The 22,409-nt window shown below is 41.1% G+C and overlaps 1 protein-coding gene across 4 annotated transcripts in view; it reads right to left on the bottom strand.

Moving 5' to 3' along the window:
• The window catches only part of Tmem164 (transmembrane protein 164), a 150,239-nt gene that overhangs the window by 52,964 nt on the left and 74,866 nt on the right, over positions 1-22,409 (bottom strand). For all 4 annotated transcript variants that reach the window (XM_031368821.1, XM_031368831.1, XM_031368826.1 and 1 more), the window contains one exon: positions 14,088-14,154. In XM_031368821.1, coding sequence (XP_031224681.1) covers positions 14,088-14,154 — 67 coding nt within the window. The remainder of the gene's footprint in view (positions 1-14,087; positions 14,155-22,409) is intronic.

Raw genomic sequence — 22,409 nt, 5'->3', positions numbered from 1 at the left:
CCATTTTAAGCCAGCATAATTTACAATTCCCAGAAATGCTTGAGAAGCAGTGTACACGCTTCTGGTGCCAAGCCTGGCCGGGTTTACAGATTTTCATTTAGCAGGTGTCTGTTGCTAAATCAGTAGCAGCTGCTAATTGCTTTTTCTCCCTCAGACCCTCAGACAGAATGCAACATCTGCTGCTCTCTCACTTTGGGTTAAAATCAGATACCTTATCATTTCTCCTTTGGGCTTCATTTTTATTAAAAAGCTCTCAGCTGATGCCTAGAACAGGCCATCTCAGTGCAAGAGGGATTTCCAAGGACAATACAACAGTTAATCTGTTTCTCATCCAGAAATTCCATGCCAGGCTGACTCAAGGAGGGCACTCCATGTCCATGGGTAGAGGGAGCATGGAGCTTCACTCTGCGATCTCCCACCCCTTCAAATGCGATGATCTTTCCTACCCTAAATAGCTTCCAGTACTATCATCCCACAGGCCTATATGCTCTTCTGTCCTCCAGGAAAAGAGAAATTTTCAGTATCTGCGTCATACTACCATGGTGAACAGGAACTACAGGGAGGCAGGGGACCACACACAGCAGATAGGGACTGAATTATTTCTAGATCTACTTCTCAATTTAGACGATTGCTCTTCGGCAGTTTTTTTTGGGGGGAGGCACTTTGTGAAAATTTCTACTACCATTTTCAAAAAGAATCCCTTTTGCTCTGCTCTATGGATGACTGTTGATTATAAATCAAAATCATCCTCAAAAGCGCCTTAATGGAAGTACTAATAACCTTGGGTAATCTTTATTGAACATTTACTACTGTGTGTGAGGCTTGCAATATATACCTTATATTCTTCAGCCTTAATGAACAATTAAGAATCATAAGATTTTCATCATTTTTACAAGATAAGGCTGGCTATGAGAAAGTTATTGGTGCTAAAGAAGAAAACACAGAACAGTAGCCTGACTAGATCAAAAGTATATGTTCTGCTGAATAGACATTTCATGATATTAAGAGATTATTATTGCTATTATAAGTATGCTTGTGGTATGCTAATATGGATGCATCCCTATATTTTAGATATTTGATAAAATATCTTCAGCTAAAATTATATGCATTTTAAAAAAATATTCAGTGTTAGATTTTTGTTGGTTAAAGCTAGACTTGACGAGAGTAAAGCATACTATCGAAACAACAAATGAGCCAAGTTGACAAATGTTGAAATCAGGTGATAGATGCTCAAGAATACATCTTCTCTCCTTTTACAAATACTTTAAATTTTCTATAACATAAATCTCCAAACAAAAAGTGATGATAAGGAAATGTTAAATACACATCATATATGTATGTATTTAAATAAGTATACCACAGAAATATATATGATCATGAAACAATAGATAAAATTTTTCTTAGTGTTTTTTGTTTGTTTGATTGTTTTTTGAGGCAGGGTTTCTCTACATAACTCTGGCATCCTAGAACTCACTCTATATACACCCAGACTAGCTTCAAACTCACAGAGATCTGCCTGCCTCTGTATCCCCAGTGCTGGGATTGAAAGCATGTGACACCGCACCTGACAGAAAGTTTTTAAATATTTGAGACATAAATATTCTTCGCACCAACTTGATCCTTACATACCACTAGTGCACTTCATCAAATTATACTGTATCCCATACATCCATACAATTAAAATGGTGAGTAAAAAAAAAAAACACAGACAGACAATACTGCATACCAGACATCCATGTTTTTAATCTGTATAGCTTTCTAGGGCTTCCTAGCTTCACACATTTCTCTTTCCTGGTTCAGTTCCTTGGACCTTAACTCATCCCACCACAAAGTCTTTTCCATTCATTCCTAAGTAGTACTAGGACATGGAAGGGCCTTCTCTCCTCTTTACCTTTCTGAAGCCCTGGTTGGTACTCAAGTCTGAATTCACCTGGCTCTAGGTCCTAGATGTAAGGGACAGAGCATCCTACCCAGTACTCATACAACAGGGGGCACAGGACAGGGACAACACTTGTCCAGAAGTGCAGATGTAAGAGTAAGGCTTTTCAGGCTATATATCACTTGTGATTTGTAGATAAGTCTTCCAACGTCTCACGAGTTCAAGGCTTACTTACCTGACTATGATGGTACTGGGAGGTTGTGGAATCTTTAGGAGGTGAGCTGAAAGTAGTGGTTCTCAACATGTGGGTTGTGACCTCTTTGGGAGACCGAAAGACTCTTTCACAGGGGTTGCCTATCAGAGATCCTGCTTATCTGATATTTACATTACGATTCATAGCAGAAGCAAAATTATGGTTATGAAGCAGCAATGAAAATAAGTTTATGGTGGGTGGTCACGACAAAGTGAAGATCTATATTAATCGTGACACTGTCATCATGGTGCTTTGCCTTGCCAGAGGCCTAACAGCAAAAGAGCCAAACAGCCACGAGAACTCACACTGCTGAACTTATGAGCCAAACGATTGCCTCTTTTTATAAGATGGTTATCTCACAGACTTCATGTCTGCCACAGGAACCTAACACAGACATCTAACACAGGGTTACGGTCCTTGTACCAAGCCTCAAACACTTGCTTTTGCTGACTTCTTTCCTCCACTGTTTAAAGTTAGTGTCCTGCAAGCCTTACTATGATGTCCCTTGAAAAAGCACATCTCTACAGGAATGATAGGAGGGTGTCTGCCTACCTTTGCTACTTCTAGTTTAACAGTTAGGAGAGCTGGGCACAAGTGAACAAGGAAAATAAGAAAATGTTTCCTGATTGGAAAGAAAGAAGTAGAACTATTTCTATTTACAGGTGACATGATTCTGTCACAGAAAAAATTCAGAAGCCCACAGATAAAAAATTAGGGGCAATAAGTGAGTTCTTAAGAGGTGAGAGGATACAAAAGCAGTATGATTTTTTGAGCTGCATCTCTACAAAGTAGTGGTAAGTAATCTAAAATAAAGTCAAGGGACTGGAGAAATGGCTCAGTGGTTAAGAGCAGTGACTGCTCTTCCAGAGGTCCTGAGTTCAATTCCCAGCAACCACATGGTGGCTCACAACCATCTGTAATGGAATCCGATGCCCTCTTCTGGGGTGTCTGAAGATAGCGACAGTGTACTCACACACATGAAATAGTGTACTCACATACATAAAATAAATAGTTAAAATAAAGTGAGGAATTCTGTTTACGTGCCAGGTGGTGGTGGTGCTCATCTCTAATCCTAGCATCTGGGAGACAGAGGCAAGTGGATCTCTACATTCAAGGCCAGCTTGGTCTATAAGAGTGAGTTCCAGGATAGCCAGAGCCACACAGTGAAATTCTGTCTCAAAAACAAACAAAACCAAAAATTCCATTTACAAAAAAGCTGGGCATGATAGTCCATGCCTTAATCCCAGCACCCAGGAGACAAAGGCAGGCAGATCTCTGTGGCTTCAAGACCAGTCTTGTCTATATAGCAAGTTTTAGGACATGCAGAACTACAGAGAAACCTTGTCTTGAAAAACAAACAAAAAAAAAAGTAAAATACATAGGAACAAATTTAACAAAGGAAATATATATCCTATACTAAGTAACCACAAAATATCACTGAAAATTAAATAACTGGACACTTAGACATGTTTATGGATTGCAGGATTTAATGTTGTTAAGATGCACAAACTTCTCTAACTAATCTACATTCGATAAAATCTCTATCAAAACCTCTATTGGCTGCTTTGCAAAAATTACATGATAAAACAAGTGTCCCAGAAATGGCAAAACCATCTTGAAAAATACATATGTTCCATCTTGCGAACCTTCTATCACCAGACACAGTGGTGCAGATTTACAACCCAAGAAAACCAAAAAAAAAAAAAAAAAAAAACCACCAATGCCTGAATATCTAATTGAAACATCATGTATCCTGCAAAAGGATATTATATGCTCACAAATATGAAGTACTAACCCATGCTATAGCATGGATGAACCTTAAAAATGTCTTCAATGAAAACATGCAAAAAATTATAGGATTTAATCTATATATATCCAGGATAGGCAAACCCATAGAGATTGAAAGTTGATTCCTAATGCCAGAGTCTAGAGATGGGAAACAGTGAATGGTACCAGGTACAGAGCTTGGTTTGGAGGATGGATGATGAAAAACCATCTAAAATCAAGCAGAAGTGATGGTTGCATAACACCAAATACACTAAAAACCACTTGATGGATACTTTAAAAGGATGCATTTATTATGTATATAAGTTATATCTCAATTAATTCCCTGTTCCAAAAATATTCCTGAATGAGAGAGAACAGGAGGACAGGAAGTCCTTTCCATGATATTCTCAACTTTCCAAAGCCCTTCCCTTTCTACCTGCTGTTCTTTTCTTATCCCTAATATTTTTTTTTCTTCTATGCCATACCTATGATGTACAAAGAACAGATATCACCAATCCTACTTGGTGAAATAAAATGTTCTCAAGACCCAAGTTCCAGTCAGAGATAATGTGGGACTAAAACAACACAGATCCCCTGGCTGCTCACTAGACTAGCCATCAGTCATGGGTGTGCTGCTTTGTTTTGTTTGTGAGACAGGATCTCATGTATCCCAGGCTGACTCTGAACACATGACGCAGCTCCATATGACCACAAACATATGATTGTCCGGAGCATCAGGTTTAAGGGCTTGTGTCATGTTTTGCCGCTGTTTCCTTATTTATTTTGACTGGAGTACAGGAGATCAAAAGCAGGGCTTCGTGCCTGCTAGGCAAACACTTGTCCAACTGAGCCACAGCCCAGCTTCTCCACTCGTACATTTTGAAAACAGCTTTGGAAATCTGAACTGTGCAGTCAGGGTTGATACCCAGCAATCTATAGACTGGAAAGAAGAAAGTAACCTGGGAAATAATACTTTTATTCCACAAAGAAGTATCTCTTAGCTAGGTGTAGTAGCTAGTATATGGCTACTACCCCAGCTCTTGAGAGGTGAGATGGGAGAATGGATTCTAAACTCATAGTGAGCGTGAGATCAACCTAGGATATGTAAGATGCTATACCAACACCAACCCACCCCCCCCAAAATCAACATTTGGAATAGTAGCTCAACATGAAGAGCAAAGATATTGGAGAGGACTGTGTTCTACAGAGCCAAGGCTCTGAAGGAACCTTGAAGTTCAGAAGGCAAGCAGGCTCACATGTGACTCCCATTGTGCCAGGCCCTGAATAGGCTTCTCAGCCTCTGGCTTGGGTCTGCTGACCTACCAAATAGGTCTATTTTGTTTTAGAAGGAGGAGGGGAGAGAGGGAGGAATTGAAGTAGACAGAGAAAGAGACAGATAGGCAGGCAGACAGGCAGGCAGGAGTGGGCCTAATTTACCTTCAGAAGGGAAGAGAGTGGGAAGGGCTGGCCAGTTTCCTATTCAAACATACTGCCTCTGAACCAAATATAAATAAATAAATAAATAAATAAATAAATAAATAAATAAATAAATAAATGGACAAGAATCCCTGCCAGGGAATTTTAATCTCTCTCAGCAAGGCTAATTCAGAAACAAAGCCCCCTTCATGATGCTGAGCAACTCCAGGAGCGGAGGCCAAAGCTCTGCAGAAATAACATCAAAAACAGCATACTAACAGGAGCCCTTCTCAAACATTTTAAGATAATATTAGCAATAGTAGTAGCCCCACCCCATGGGGTGCTTCTCCATTGCTTCCTGTGGTGTAGGCTCAGCTAATTGTGTGCCTCACGTGATCACTCAGAACAGCATAACTTCTACAGATAAGTTAATGAGGACAGTGAGGCCACTGCCTTATGCAAGGTCTTGTGGCTGTACACATCGGAACTGACTAGAAATCCACAGACAAGCTGGCTCCAAAGAGGGCACTTGTGACCTGTTAACATCTACAGAGGCAGAAAGGCCCTTCTAGAACATGCAGCAAACAATATTAGCAGTCATTACTGCCCCATAATTTCAGTTTGATTTGGGTATTTGTCTGCATTTTCCTTTTTTCTGCACTATACATATGTTATACTTATAGAAAAAGAAATCATATATCTAAGCCAGGTTGTCCAAGCCTATAATCCTAGCTACTAAGAAGGCTGAAAAAAAAAAGGGTCCCAAATTCAAGCCTACCTGGTCTGCTGAGTAAAATTTTATTACAAAATAAGAAGAACAACAACAGAGAAACCAAGTTCTGGGATGTAGCTCAAAGGTTCATTGCCTATTATGTCTACCCTTGTCAGAATAAATGAAGTTTAATCTCTAACACAGCCACATATATAGTACACATACACACACACACACACACACACACACACACACACTCACACAAGATAATGGCCTCTTGCTCCTTCTTATTTTTAATCTATGGGGAAAACTAGCTGTACATTGGTGGTGATTTTTATGTTTCACTGTATTGCATGCATTTTTGGTAACAAGACTTTGTCTTTCATTATAATGGCAGAAATAAACAGGCTTTTAAGTGGCTGGAAAGAGAACTTCAGCACCTTTGTTTCTTCAAATCCCAGATCTCAGGACACAAGAAGGAAACCTCTGGACTTTCCTTCAATATTATGGAAGATTTGATGATGGATTCTTTTTATCCTTTTCTTTTTAAAATATTTGAAAATTTTAGAGATGAATATGATCATACCTATCTCCAATTTCCCCTGCCAGTCTCTACTATGTTTCTACCAACATGCTGCCTTCCAATGTCATGAGGGCTTTTTTTTTTTGTACTGGGGTTTAAACCTAGGGCTTCCCACATGTGAACCAGGCATTCTGCCTCTGAATCAACTTTCTTTTTAATTTTTATCTTGAGACAGGGTCTCACTAAACTGCTCAGACTAGCTTTGGAATCAGAATATAAGCCAACAGCCTTTAAACATGTGGTCCTCATGCCTCAGCCTCACATAGGCCTATATTCCCAGGCTCGGAATATTCAATCATTCTTATTTGTGGTTATCTATGGTGTTCTAAGCATAAAGTCCTGCAAGGATTAGGCAGAAAGCAAAAAACACTGTCCACCCTCACCACCCTCACAGAGAATACTGACCACATTTGATCCAACCCAGTCATCAAAGCCATCAAGCAGCTAATGGAAAAGAAGTATGTGTGTACCTAATAAGATTATACTGCCTGGTTTCAGGTTAAAGGAAAAGTACATTGGAAAGTGGTTTATAATAAAATCTCAAGTGGGCAAGAAACTTAATTTCAAATAATCTAGGAAACCAAAAAAAAAAAAAAAACCCTATGAAAATCTTTATCTGCAGGATATGAGCAAGAAAGACGTGTGAAAACACAGATACATGAGCCTTTAACAGAATTTACTTCTGGGGTGATAGTACTGACAGTAGAGGAAAATGACTTCCCTGTTTTCTAGTCTTCTGACTGGTCTCTTAGTAAGCACTATTATACTTGTAACCCAAATATAAGGACAGTTCCTAGAATTTGCCTAAACTCGGTCCCTTTTCAACAGACTCCATGTCCCAGACACATGGCATTTATCTAATTCAATGCACATCATCCTTTGTAGAAGGGGAAGTCACAATTTTGCCTCAGTCGATGCCTCAGTAATTTAAGACCTCTTTTGAAATCAAGCTTTTGATATTTTAAGTACCCTCAAGAAACTGAAAGGATATTCTGTCCCCAGCTCAAGTCTAAAATTCAAACTGTAACTTTTAGAAAACAGCTCAATTTTGTCAGTCACATAAATAACTCTTCTAGGTCAATTAGCACACTTCAATGTGCCAATTAGCAGAGTGGGATTCTCAAGCCTATTTGCATTGATGACAGCAAAGCTGTCCCAGCAACCCACATGGGGACAAGGTACCGCCAGCAGAAAAGCGCATCCCAGGAACACTGAGACAATGTTTCTGAATGCTGGGGTGCAGTCCTAACTAGACAGAAGCACTACTCAACAATTCTGTTGAATCTGAGAGTGGGGAGAACTTCAAAAGAACCACCCGGAGAGAAGAGGAACTGGGCAAAGGCGGGAGGGGTGGAAAAGGAAATGAATCTAATAGATCAACAAAGATGCACAATAATGGGAAAATTTGATAATGAGATAATCATACCCTGGAGACTTCGGGACTTGGAGAAAAAGGAGCTGGATGAAAGGGATCATTACCATAATCTGAGTAGAAGACAGAGGTCTGCAAATACAGACACAAGCTAGGCTAGTGTTTTCTACCCGGCAAAGGGCTGATAGAGTGTCTCAAGCTTGTTTTCTTAGGCCCAGTCTCTGCAGCTCAGAACACCTTGCACTGAGAAGAAACTACCATGGGCCTTAAAAGACAAAAAGAGCAGGCAGAGAGGGCTGAGGGTGTAACATGAGCCCAGTACCTGGCTTCAGAACTGGCCTTCTCACTCCCACCAGGGCATGGAGCCAGGGTAGGTGGACCTTCAGACCTCAAAGCTTCCAAAGCCCTCTGCGTGGTCCCAGAATCAAGCCAGAGGTGTGGCCAGGCTTGGAAATGTAGGGAACTCCCCCACTTCTTCAACTGTAGGAATTCTGGAGAGGGATGGCATACTGTGGACCTCAATTTGTAGTGGGCCAACTGCTCCAAGTTAGCCTGGACCCTTTGAAGCCTGAGGGCCAGGCAAGAGCTGGAGTAGAGAGCAACTTAAATGGGCCTTCCCCTGAGTCCTGTACTGTCTGTCCATCCCTGACAGGTAAAGGTGAGAGAGAGGGTGATGTCAAATCCTGAGGAACCCCTAGACATGAAAGACCTACAGAAAGAACTACAGCAATTTGCCAAGATGCTAAAGCAGAAGAGGGTCACCTTGGGGTACACTCAGGCTGATGGAGGGATCACCCTAAGTGTTGTCTTTGGAAAGGTTCAACCAGATCTGCCACTTTGAGGCCCTCCTGTAGCTCCCTTACAAGAACAAGCATCAGCTATGGCTCCTGCTGGGGCTGAGGGTGGAGAAGGTCAACAATGAGATCCTTCACAAGAAGTACAAAGTAGAGATCCCTAATGCAGGCCCACAAGAGAAGTCAGAGGAGAGCCAAGAGCCACATTTAAAAAAAAAAAAAAAAAAGAACCTAGATAACATGTTCCTAGAGTGTCCAAAGCCTACCCTGCCGATCAGCATCATCCACAAGCAGCTTGAACTACAGAAGGTGGTTCTGTAATTGCCGGAAGAGCAAACAATCAAATAAACTACTCCCAGTGAGAGCAGTATGAAGCTTCAGGGCCTCCTTTCTCAGGGAGGCCTCTATCCTTTCCTCTGCCCTTAAGGGCCCAGTTTCGGTGCTCCAAGCTCTGAGGGCACCCACTTCATCATGCACTACTCTTAGGTCTCTTTCCAGAAGGACAAAGCCTTTCCCTCTGTCCCTGTCACGCTCTGGTCTCTCCTATACATTCAAACTGAGACATCAGCCATGCTCAGGGGCATGAGAAGGCAGATAGAATAGGGGAGAGGAGAGATAAAGAGAATCTGAAGGCTATACCACCAGAGTTTGGGGATTAAGTTCTTTTACTGATGACGGATAGAAAGCACAAAAGGTGAAGGTCAGGAAGTGTTGGGGGAGGTAGCTGGAGGAAAGATGAAGTTCAGTGATGTCACTAGTCATGAGCCAATCACTCATCATTTTCTTCTTAAAAAAAAGAAGCCTGGGGACCTCTGCCCTGTGAAGGTTCTGTGCCCCAGTGTAGGGGAATGCCAGGGCCAATAAGTGGGAGAGGGTGGGGTGGCAGGCATGGGGAGGGGGGAGGCAACAGGGGTTTGTTTTTGTTGTTTTTGTTTGTTCCTTTGTTTTTTGGAGGGGAAACTGAGAATGGAGAAATTTACATGTAAATAAAGAAAATATCTAATAAAAAAAAAAAAAGAAGCCTGGGATATCAGGAAGGAAGGAAGGCAGAAAGGAGGGAGGGAGGGAGGGAGGGAAAGGGGAGGAAGGGAAGAAATAAGGAACTCTCCCTACTAGAAGATGAAATCAAATTACACAAGCTTTGAGAACCTGACTAACATAACCAGTGTCCCCATGAGGTGTTTCCTCTAAGTAGCAAAAGGACATGCTACTGCAAACTGCCTTGAAGATGCTTCATCTTCAACTGGATCCTAGCTATAAAGAGCACTTACTTATAACCTGGTCCATTGGAATAGAGGTCCTTCTTTTAGGCTGTCAGCTTTGAAGACAGAGAAACCCATTGAACTGAAGGTGGGACACTTTCTAGCTGGTCTGCAAATCCTGGTGCCAATCAGCCAGAGGACAGAAGAATTCACACAGAAATTCACTGATGACCTCAAGTCCTTTAGCAGACTGTGGCAAGCGACTCTCTCCAACTCCCTCTCAAACTGTCTTTATGTATGCGAGTGTATATATGTCTCGGGATGGGTGCAGCACTAATTAGTTCTTTTTCTTGCTTCCTCATCATTGCTAATGAGGAAAAAAAGATTAAGAAGATAAAGGGCCAAGAAGGAAAGGCAAAAGAGAAGTCAGAGCTGCTTTGCCTGCCTAATTGGATCATCAGGTCTAATTACGAAGTTCTAGCTTTCCTGTGTCTCATTTGAAGTCAATCCGAACTGACCAACTGCCCTAAAGGCCAAAGTTGCTCAAGAGGTACCTCAACTGCACGAAAAGAGCCAGACCAATACCGATTGAAAAGACTGGTGCAGAGGAGATATAAGCTTTGTACAGCTTTATTTTAGAAAAGGGGGGGGTGTAAAAATTTACTAGGGTGGCTGGAATCACTTCTTAAAAGAGCCCACAAAAAAAGTTTCAGCAACAGGTAAAGTGCTACATATTCTTGATAAACATTGGTTTAGAAAGCACTGTGTCTTCTTGTAACAGAACATGACAAGGGGGAGGAAAGAAAGAGATGAGGGGAGAGAAAGAGAGGAAGAAAAGAAGAAAAGGGGGGGAAAGGGTGGAGGAAAGAAACCAGGGAAATTAAAAAAAATCCAAGGGTGTCAGGGAAGAAACAATGTTATCTGTATAAGATAGTACAAGTGTCATGGACCCCACCAAGTACTTTATACGTCAAAGATCTAATCCCTTATATCTTAGAATGTGAGTATATTTGGAGACAGAGATTTAAAGAAGAGATTAAGGTGAAAGTAGGCTACTAGAATGAGTTGGGACGCAATGTGAGGGATGTCTTCATAAAGAGTTGACCACACTAAGAAATCAGAACAATAAACCTATGATGGCTGCCATCTTCATGCCAAAGGAAGTCACCGAAAGAAGCCAATTCTGCTAGCATCTAGACCTAGGAGGTGATAATTGAACTTAGCCTCAAAAGCTGTAAAGATTAACTAAACCCATTCCGGCAAAACAGGTACAGCAGCTCCTGGAACAAAAACAGGCACTCACACCTGGGGCTGCTGAGGTTGCTGGCCCTCTAGATGCTGATAACAGGCTTAGGAAAACATCCGGAGACCTGCCGAGACCCACTCAATTGCTATTAACAATGGTATCTCAATTGAGAAATGCCCTCAGGTGTGTGACCAGGCCTCTTGGTGCTTTCCTTCTTCTACTTGTGCACTGGTAGGTAGTCTTAATTTCTGTCAAGAGCTCTGAGAAACTACTAGGAAAAAGGATCCTGGGTTTTTCCCCTGGGGACAGATCTGCAAGTGGCAGGGGCTGATTAGCCCAGAGCTCTGGACTGGTCACCTTCAAACTCAGAATCACTGGCACCATTAGTTTAGGGAATGATTTTCTGAGGGGCCCTCACCTGCTGTACAGGTCCTGGTAGCTGAGAGAGCTGAGGAAAATGTATTTAGTAGCTCTCTGTCGCCCAGTCTCTCCTGGGAGCTGGAATGAGGTGAGGAGAGAGAGATGGGGCAAGAGAGCAGGGGGTCCTTTCCCAGGCCTTAGCTGTTCCTACCAGAGGACAACTCCAGTTCCACATTCCTGAGCCACGGCCAGGAAGGAGCAGAGGGGTACAAGCTCAAATTTATTTTTATAAAGTACAAATTTAGTCTGTTCATGTGGGTTATCCATGCCATTCTATGATACATGATGCCCTCTGTTCCGAAGACTAAGGGAGGGGTGTCCTGTTGTGGTTGTTTAGTGCTGTGGAAAGAATCCAGGGTCTTGTACACCAGAGGAGCATATTTGCCCATTAAGCTACACTTGGAAGCCCAAGGCATGAGTTCTGATGCTAGAATTTAGCAGGTGAAGTCAGGCAAATTCTATTACAGGGGGCATAGAAATGAGAACAAGAAGCCTATGACGTAAACTGTGCACACTCATGCCATCTCAACAGGGGAACACTGATCAGAATATATGCTACCCATGAAATCAGAAACAGTACTGCCTGCCACCTCTCATTTCACACAAGCCCAAATGGTCCACAAGGAAGGTACTTTGGGCTCCTTAGAGCAAAGGGTCTAGGCCATCTAAGGTAGCATCTAAGTCAATTCAGACACAATAAATCTGTGGTGAGACCTGACCCCCAACATTTCTAACAAGCAACACCCAGCTGATGCTTAATTTCAGGCCAAACTTTAAATTCCACACTTAAGAGTAACTTAACGAAATTACGAGTGCCTAACATATGGGTTCTCTGGGAATAATATGAGGAGCATGACTTGGGTATTGGTTTGCTACTGTCCTGCCAATCGGTTGTTCTAGAGAGTGGGATCCAGCGTCTTCTTATTTGCCAGTTTCTTTGTTTCATAGCACCAGGGACGGGCACCAGGGCCTTGAATATGCTAGTCATATTCTAGTACTGAGCTAAAAACCACAGCCCAGCTGGCTGATGAGTCCAGAGCATAGTGAAAAGGGTCCAAAATCATTGCTTTAGGTGTACTTTTCACTTTTAATTTCTACTGTTATATTATGCCAATCTAGAATAGCCCAATTTATACTATTGAGGAATATTTGTGGAGAGAAAATGACTACATTTTTCAGAAGAGGCAGTGTGTGGCCTCATTTTAGGATTGAGAGGCTCAGACTCTGATCTAAAGTGCTACTTATAATTCAGGTGACACCCTGAATCCACTTATTCCTCTATGAAACAAGAGGCTATAATAACTGTTCTATATACCCCCCTCTAACACACACACACACACACACACACACACACACACACACACACAAAGACCCTGTAAACTACAAAATTATATCCAAAAGAGAAACTTTTTACTTTAAGAGTTAATCTATAAGGTTCATTTAGAAGACAAATTTAAGTCACATAAAACCATACTACCCATCTTTATCTGTAATTCATCCCTAGACTTTCAATAAATGGCTCATTAATTTCTCAGAGCCCCACATGTAAGAGTCTAGACAATTTACTGTGCTTCCATCCAGGTAGCTCCAGCTTCTCCTGAAGGTAGAGGAAGTGGCCTGCTCTGCCCAGTGTATATGGGTGGATACAGAAAAAATATGCTTGCTCAAGAAGTTCCTTAGTAAAATAGACACATTCTGAAGCCCCCTAGCATCATCATTGTGCCCCTTAAAACATCTAGAAGTCTCAGCCTAAGGGTTTGGTCCTAGATCCATTTCTTTCCATCAAATCACTCCAATTTCTATATAAAGTTTTGGGATTTTTTTTAAAAAATTATTTATTTATTTATTTATTTATTATGAGTACACTGTAGCTATCTTCAGACAAACCAGAAGAGGGCATCAGATCCCATTACAGATGGTTGTGAGCCACCATGTGGTTGCTAGGAATTGAACTCAGGACCTCTGGAAGAGGTTTTTTGAGTTTTTTTTTTGTTTGTTTGTTTGTTTCTTTGTTTGTTTTCATTTTAGGGCTGAATTTTAATAGACTGTACATTGGAATTCTTACATTTAAAACAGAACCTTAAAACTACTGACTGGTTCATTGTTTCAAAATGGTTTTATGGAAAAATTAATCTGTAACAAAAAAAAGCCTGGCATCAAATGTGAAGGCTCTGGCTCTCTTTTTAAGCAAAGTGTACAAAGGTTCCAGGGACAGGACCAAGAATGAGGGACTCAGACATTTACCCTTGCTGTAGCTGAAGTATAACAAACTCTTCCCACAAGCCTCTATTTACTCCAGGCATGACTGTGTCAAACATCAGCATTATCCTAAACATATGAAAATCACATGCTCTTAATGGAAACAAATTAGAAGAAACATTGAATAAGAAAGGAGTAATCATATCCTGATTTAGATGTTGCATTGCTAGGAAAGACTACTTACCAGCCGGGTATTTACCACGGGAAACAGCAATGCCAGAAGAGCTCCATTCAACATGTGCATCTGTAACCTGGAGGAGAAAGAAGATCAATAGGTCACAATGGAGAAAAAAATGTTTGAGGTTGAGCTAGGCCACATGGGAGAAGTGACCCTCTGTGGAAAACAGCCCAAGAGCTCACCCACATGCCAAAAATATGAAAATAAGTATATATTTATGATTATTACCTGGAACACATACTGTCTCCGAATCTCCACTTCCTGAACACAGTTTGGTTACAAAAGTTCATTGTATACCAAGCTCTGTGTTTCCTAAACACTTAAGTCAACCCCAACCAATGACTCTAACTGCTGTAGCATTTGAAAACAGGAAGTGCAACACCTAAGTGCTCGCTATTACTGTAGATACCTGTTTATTAATTAGAAAGCATAAGCGCTCACTATTACTATAGAAGCCTGTTTATTAATTAGAATGGCTGCTTGTTTACAGAGGCACAGATAGTCTTTCGGCCAAAGACCTAGACAGAAAAGGCTTGGGAGCTGTCTGTAAGGGTTGGTACTCTCAACTTGGCATCTAGGAGGCAAGCATCCAGGAACACCCGTGAGGAACTATCTAGAGTAAGGTTTACTCAAGAACGCCTGTGATGGACTGTCAAAACTGGGGTTAGCTGAGATGGAAAGACCCACCATGACTGAGCAAGACCAATCCCTAGGCCCAGGATCCTAGCCTGTGTAAAATAGAGATGCAAATGTATTAACCTACTGCTCCTTGCTTTTGGCTGTGGGTATAAACTGACCAGTTCTCTCAGGGACCTGTCACCTTGACTTCCCTACACCGAGAGACTCTGCCATGGAATTGTGAGCCAAATAAATCCTTTCTCCCTTAAGTTCCTTTTGTCAGTGTATTTTTCACACAGCAAAGAAGGTGACAGGATCTGCAGTGTGATACAGACTGTTTCCCGGATGTCTCAAGGTACGGGGTGCAAAGGAGGGAACCCTCAGGCTTCCTCTGATTTCTTTTATATAGGAATTCTAGTAGCTTAAAAGCTAAGCAATGCTAGCATCCTAGTTTGGTGGTAGAATACTTGATTAACCTACACAATGCTCTGGGTTCCACCACTAACATTACAGAAGAGGGGACAGAAAGGGATGGAAGACGAGAGAAGCGTCAAGTATCCATAGTGTTTCCCAGTCCCATTACCAGGCTTATTAAAATGCACACTACACATACTAAGTCAAGAACAATTAACCCAGGAACAAACCCTTCTTGTGAGGACTCTGTGGAGGGATTTAAGCAGCTTTCTTCACCATTCTGGGCACATGGTTCTTACTTGAGAGAGAGGCAAAGAATGAGTTTGTTCCTGCTGAAGAAAAGTTGATTTGCTGGGTCACGAACAACTATTCCGAGAACTGTGAGTCTCAGACATACAACAGTAAAGGCACTAGCCAAATGAGACACAGCTGACTAAGATGCTAGATGACTTTTGAGTCTCAGTGTGTATGTCTCTCTCTCCCTCTGACACTGACACACACACACACACACACACACACACACACACACACACCCTAGGACAACAGAATATCTTAAAGAAGGATCCTACCAGGCATGTCCAACTTTGGCCCTTGGGCTAAATGTGGCACAATAAAAAGTCGTAAGCTGAAAAAACGTAATGACAGTATTTTTGCCGTTGTTTCTTTAACTCAGCTATGTGGTATTCAAAGAACTCTGTAGATGCCAATGTTGTGTTACAGCATCACGCATTTAAATACCTGCACCTAGACATTTGGCTCCTCTCTTATAGCTCACCAAAGTGGCCAACTAAGTTCAAGTGCAGGTCACAGGACAGTACAGAAGCCCTGAGATTGCTTTTCATGCCTGCAAATCTATTTCTTCCTGCTATTCTTTGTCACCCAGGCCTCAATGATGGTGACAATGTATACCTAATATATTCAGGGAAGTATGAAATTAACTGTTTAATTCTGATAGCAAGTTTCTAAATAGGCACTGTGACTTTTCCATCATTTTGATGTGGAAACCAGGTTCATTTAGAAAAAAAGGTGACCCAGTTAGTGACAAGACTCATACCCAGATCTACCTGACATCAGAGTTCAAACTCCCATCATCCTTGCTGCCCTTTTTCAGTGTGTCCCTCTCTTCCAGAGAAGTCTAAGATGCACCTCTGCCCTTCCTTTGGTTTCAGGCATCTCTCTACCTCCTCCTGTATCATCTGCCCTCGGGTGATTTTTAGAATGACTCTCTAGACACACAGCTTAGTATGCGTCGTAGACAGCCTGAAGCAGCCCAAGTCCTTTTACCTCAGGCTGAGCAGCTGAGTGTTCAAAAAGGCTAGCCAGACACCCTGTGCTCTGGAAAACTGATTTTAGGTCTTTAGTAAAGTTGACTCTGGCCTAACATTGCCACTTCTATGACAGCCACAGCATAAATCCATGCTGGGAGAGAAAAAGCCACAGGGATGATCCATGGACCACTAAAATCTGGTGTCAGGCTTTTTTCCATTGACCTCAAGGGTAAGATGGTATTTGTGTAAGACCAGTTAGATATAAGGATGAGAGAGTAGATTCCAATGCAGTAAAGACAATACAAATAAGAAAAAGTTGATATCAAGATTAAAAAAAAATTCCATATAAAGGCAAGCTTTGTTTGGAGTTCTCAAAATTCAGCTATACAAAGTATGTGGGCAGAGGGTAAAGAGAAAATTCTTATATTTAATACAAAAAGGACTTGTATAAATAATAAAAAAATATTAAAGATGTGAAAAATCACTGGGCTAAAGTATTTAAGTATATCTTCTAATTCAATCTGCCTAGGTTTTTGTTTTGTCTTGTTTGTTTTTCTCAGACAAAGCCTTACAATATAGCTCTGGCTGTCCTGGAATTTACTATGTAGACTAGGCTGGCTTTGAACTCATAAAGATACACCTGCCTCTTCCTCCCAAGTGTTGGAATTAAAGGTGTACACCACCATGCCCTGCTTACCTTGTTTTTATAATAATGATCATCATCTTCATTTCGTAACTGAGGAAACCAAAACTTCAAATAGTTGATGACTTGCCCAAGATCACAAGGGTCAGTCAAGATTCAAACCTGCATTTTTGCCACTGTACTCATCTTCATGCAAGGCATGAGGATTACATATGTCCTGTATCATTAGTTCATTAGCTGCTATTTGTATTATAATCAGGAAGAGCTGTCTGAGTTATTTTCAGTGTTTTAATTATTTATGTATGTGTATATGCAGCCCTGATTTCTACACACTCATACACTCATGCAGTCACACACACACACGCACACACCATTACATTTCTGACTAAAGAATGTATGCCCCTTTAGGGAGTCCATCTTAGAAACAGAAGGGCTCAGTTGTGGGCAGGTCTTTGATATATAACCTAACCAGTCCACAGCTGTGTTTCCTCTATGTACATTCCTCCACCTTAGCCATCCCAGGATCAGGTGCCATGCAACTAAAATCTATCCCTAAAGTTAGAGCTTATAGAAAGGATTCAAGCGAGTCAATCCTGAACCCTTTACCCAGCCCTGCCTCATCTTGCCTTCCCAAAGACAACTCCATAGCAATGGTCTAAACATTTCCTTTGCCCCTGCCTTCTTCTTGACTGCTTCATCTTGACGTCTTTTCCATGTGGTTCTACTTGGAGTACTAGATCCTTTAAATAAAATACACTTTGTTCTCTTCAGCTTCTCTTCTAGCTACACCTGACTGGCCACCTGGTAGAAAATACAGAACAGCAATTGCTCTCTGTATACCCTTTCTGAATAGTATTGTCTGCCATACTCCTACCAACAAGAACTGCAATCTGAAAACCCTTTTTATTGTATTTTATATATATTTTTTGTATGTACCCACAAACTATATGCAGTATTGTTTTATGGTTCAGTTACATATATGAAATCACAAATACTGTATGATAATAGTTCTTGCAAGTTACACTTTTATTCAATAAAGCTTATTCTAAATATCGCTGTCAATACATGCAGATCCGCCTCATCTGTTTTTATACTGCTGTATATGGCCTATTGAGAAAGACAAAATGTCTTTGAGATTTAACCATGCTGTTGATTGTATCAGTAATCTAATCCTCTTTGTTGCTGAGTGGTTTCCCATGATATGTGTGTATCATGCTTTTCATCATTTTTCTTAAATTTAAGGGCACTTAAATTGGTTCTATATTCTTTTAGTTCACAGGACATTTCTACACTATCATATTCAAAAATATAAGTTCATTCTCTTTCCATTGACCAGATATGTTAAGATTTACTTTCTACAATTTGTATTACAGATAAAAACAGACCTATTTCTATTGTAAGAGACTACAGGGACCTTCTATTCTACACTGGCCTTCTGTTTCCCTAAAGTCAGCATCTGAGAGCACACCATTTTGGTCAGTTATGTTAGGTCCCACAGTACATGCCCATCATATAGCAAGGAATGCTACATTGATCTGGATGTTAGGATTCACATCAGAAAGCATAACAAATGCTAAATCTCAATCAGGACTTGTATATGTTAATTCTGTTCTGGTAACTTCTTTGAAAGTTTCAAAAATATTCAGAACAAAAAATGGAACATTAAAAAAAACACATGAAGATGTTTTAAAAGGTTGACAGGTAGAGGAGAAAAGTCTGGGTGGCTTTGCCTGTGGGTACAAAGATCATTCACCTGCTTGCAGCCAGTGGGCTCCCCACTACCTTATTCTGGACCAAATGGGGAACATCTAAGTGCAAAGGTTCCAGAACATTGACATAAGCTTCCATCTGGAAAATGTTCAACTAGTAAAAGAGGCTCCTTAGCTGCAAGTAATTTTCATTCTGCAATTGTACTTATCTAAATGAAAGCAATTTTCGAACTAAAAGTCTAAGAGTGAGGTGGAGGCTAAAGAGAAGGGTAATGCTATGTATTCTCTCTAACACTTATTGAGTACTTAGTCCATGCTAAAAGACTTCCACGAGTCAGCTCTAATTGTTTCCAGCATTCAAGGAGTGAGTCACATCAATACATTCTTCCCAAATGAAGGAAAGGAAGCTGAGGGTTTCATCTTCACTCAGGATCAAAAAACAAAGACCAGAAGCCCAGGTCGTGAAATTTCTGCATTACTCAAGACTCTTTCAATATCTATCTAGCCAAAGAAGATAAATGCTGAATTAATAGGATGCTGTTTATATACTCATTATATTATTTTAACTATAGTATGATATATTATTTATCCAAATAATAGATATTTATATGGCCATTAGAAATAATTTCTAAAGAAGCTTTAATAAGATAGGGAAACAACTATAGTATATTTACTAAAATACAGAACTAATTGTGGTTACTACCATTTGTTTTGTTTTCCTTTTTTGTTTGTTTGTTTGTATGTTTGAGACAAGGTCTAATATAGCCCAGGGCCGGCTTTGAGCTTGCTATACAACCTGATCCCCCTGATTTTACCTCCTTGGTTGGTGTTCTAGGCATGTACCACCATGTCTAGCCTATTAGCTTTTAAAACATTACAAAGCATAAAGAGAATAGTCATGATTTTTGAGTGGATGCATAACAAAGACTGGAAGAAAATTATATTATCCTACTAACAGGAATTATCTGTTTCATTTATTTATGAAATGTTTCAATTTTCCATACAAGAAGCACACACTACTTCTCTAAAAATGGAACATCTCCTCTTTTTCATTCCTTCAGCACATTTTACCCTTTTTTTATTGTCATTTTTTTCAAATACATAACAGAAAAGAGTCCTCCATACTTTGCTTCCTCAAGATGGGATAAGTTGTCCGAGTGATAGCCTTTTCTTTTCCTAAAGATGATGCATACCCATCATCTTTTGTGTTTTAACTAACACACAGCTAGCTACACAGAAGAAAGAAAAGAAGAAAAAAGAACAATCCCTACTCACAAAGCACTTTGCCAGGAGATTTGTAGAAGACAACACTAATTATGCATATGTGGAGAAGAAAACAGTTTATGTTGTGGACATGGAAGGGGAAGAGAATTCTGTAATAAACTAGAAAGGTCCCTCACTCCACGAGGCATTAAGGAAAGAATGTATTGTGAATATGAGCAGGTTCCAGACAATTAATTAGGTCTTAGGAAAGCAGGTACCTGAGTATCATACCAAAGAGGAAATGGTTTCCCTGAAAATTTCTTAGCAATCTTCTAGGTGTCTAGTCTCCTTCCATGCTAAATGCATGGTATTCATCTGTACAGTTTCTTCTCCCTTGCCAAAGCCAAGTCTTAATTATGCTGCCCAGGGCAGAGGCCATTTTCTAAACACCTTTCTTGGTAATGAGTCCAAAGCTAAGCTCCAAACCAGCCACCTCCATGGCAAGTGTTTAAAAGCTGCTCCTTTTGAACACTCTCTATGACTCTAAGTTGAGCTACAATTCCAAATCACTCAGGTTCCACAAAAGCTCATCTGATGAGCAGGGGGGAAAACAGTGTTAATACAACCTGTTAGTACAACAGGTTGGGGCTGTGGGTACAGCTCAGTGGCAAAATGCCTGTCTTCAAAGCATGAGACCCTAGGTTCAGTCTTTAATACTAACAAGAGAGAGAGAGAGAGAGAGAGAGAGAGAGAGAGAGAGAGAGAGAGAGAAAGAGAGAGGGGCACAGAGATACAGAGACAGCAGAGACAGAGACAAACAGTCAGAGAGACAGACAGAAACACAAAGAAATAGTCACAGAAAGAGACAGGAAGAGAGGCAGAGGGGAGGCAAGGAAGGGAGGGGGGAAGGGAGAAAGAGAGAGAGAAAGGGAAAAAGAAAGAAAGAAAGAGAAAGAAAGAAAGGAAGGAAGGAAGAAAGAAAGAAGGGAAGAAGGGAAGAAGTTAAGGAAGTTAAGAAAGGCAGGCAGGCAGGCAGGCAACAGGTTCAACACAAATCCATCTCACAGCCTCGGAGCAGTTACAGATATGTGAGGCTTACTGAAGGAAGGCATGCTATTCAAAATTCAATACTTATATTAACGACTTCAAAAATATTCAATTCAGAGAGTATAATAAAATATAGGTGGGATCTAGAAAAGAGAGTGCCACCAGACTACAGAATTATCCTAATGCCATGTGGCCCAAAGGTCAACGTGACCTCAGTCTTGCAATGGTATGATCACATGTCAGGCTGTCCTAATTCTTACCCTCACCCACGCCCACATTTGCCTCACCTACCTTGGCTCACACCTGGCCTATCGTCCTTTCTCCATCCAGCAGTGTACCTCCGCTCCCTGCGGCACAGCTGAAATTTCATCTCCTCTCATTCAAAAGCCTCCCCAGACTGAGTCAGCAGATACTCATGACCAGATAATCGCACTTGCATCACAGCACTTCTGCTTCCCATGTGCTCAGGAAAATGAGCAGCTTTCAGAGTTGCAGACCCAGGATGGGGGGTGGGGGGGGCATAACGGACATAGGCTTCCAGAAGCAGAGGTTGTTGGTAAGCCTCTTGCTACCCACTTCTCCTACACAGGATGGACAGAGGAGTCTATAGCCATGCAAACTTCACAGCTCACACATTTAGGACTTGAGCTTTCCTGTTCTTGGTGCACATTTGGATAATCCCTCACATTAAGGAGTGAGTGCTCACAATACAAGGAAACTGTCAGATCATAAACCGAAGCTGGGAAAATCCCATTCCCTTTCCCATCCATTCCATCAAGAGCAGGTTCTACATGACCAGTTTCCATAAGAAGACCCAAGCCCATTGTGAAACCTTCTAAAAAGAGCAACCAGCTGACCAAGGTAACACCGTTCCATAAGTCCCAGCAACTGGGGAGGTTGGGGGGTTGGGGGGGGACACATCACTTGAGCCCATGCATTGGAAGCCAAACTATAAAATAAGGCAAAATCAAGTGATGGATGAATGGATGAATAGATGGATAGATGAATGGATGGATGGAAACCAGGGCAAAAAAAAAGAGCTAAAAATTACACCCATCTGTGGCAATAGGATTCAGTGATTAGGAAGGGGTGTAAAAACTTTCTACCATGTGATGATAGCAGCACCTTTAGCCCAGCTAACACACCCAACAGAGACAGAGAGCTCGGAAGCTGCTATATGGTTCCAGACTGCTTGCATTCACAGGAGTTCCTTGTACAGGACTGATGACTTCTTTGGCCCCTAACCCTGAGATCTTAGCCTTCCTCCAACATCACAAGGGTAGTGGAAAATACACCTGGGTCTGCTGTGTTCCAGGAACAACATTAAACATCTCAGAGCCCTGTTTGCCCAACTTTGACTCTTAGGTTTTAAACCAGCTCCATAATCTTTTTAACCCTTTTCTTTTTATTATTTTATTTTATATGC

Source organism: Mastomys coucha, chromosome X, assembly GCF_008632895.1.
Source record: "Mastomys coucha isolate ucsf_1 chromosome X, UCSF_Mcou_1, whole genome shotgun sequence".
In the NCBI taxonomy this organism is placed as follows: domain Eukaryota; kingdom Metazoa; phylum Chordata; class Mammalia; order Rodentia; family Muridae; genus Mastomys; species Mastomys coucha.
This window is presented reverse-complemented; position numbering and strand designations above follow the sequence as displayed.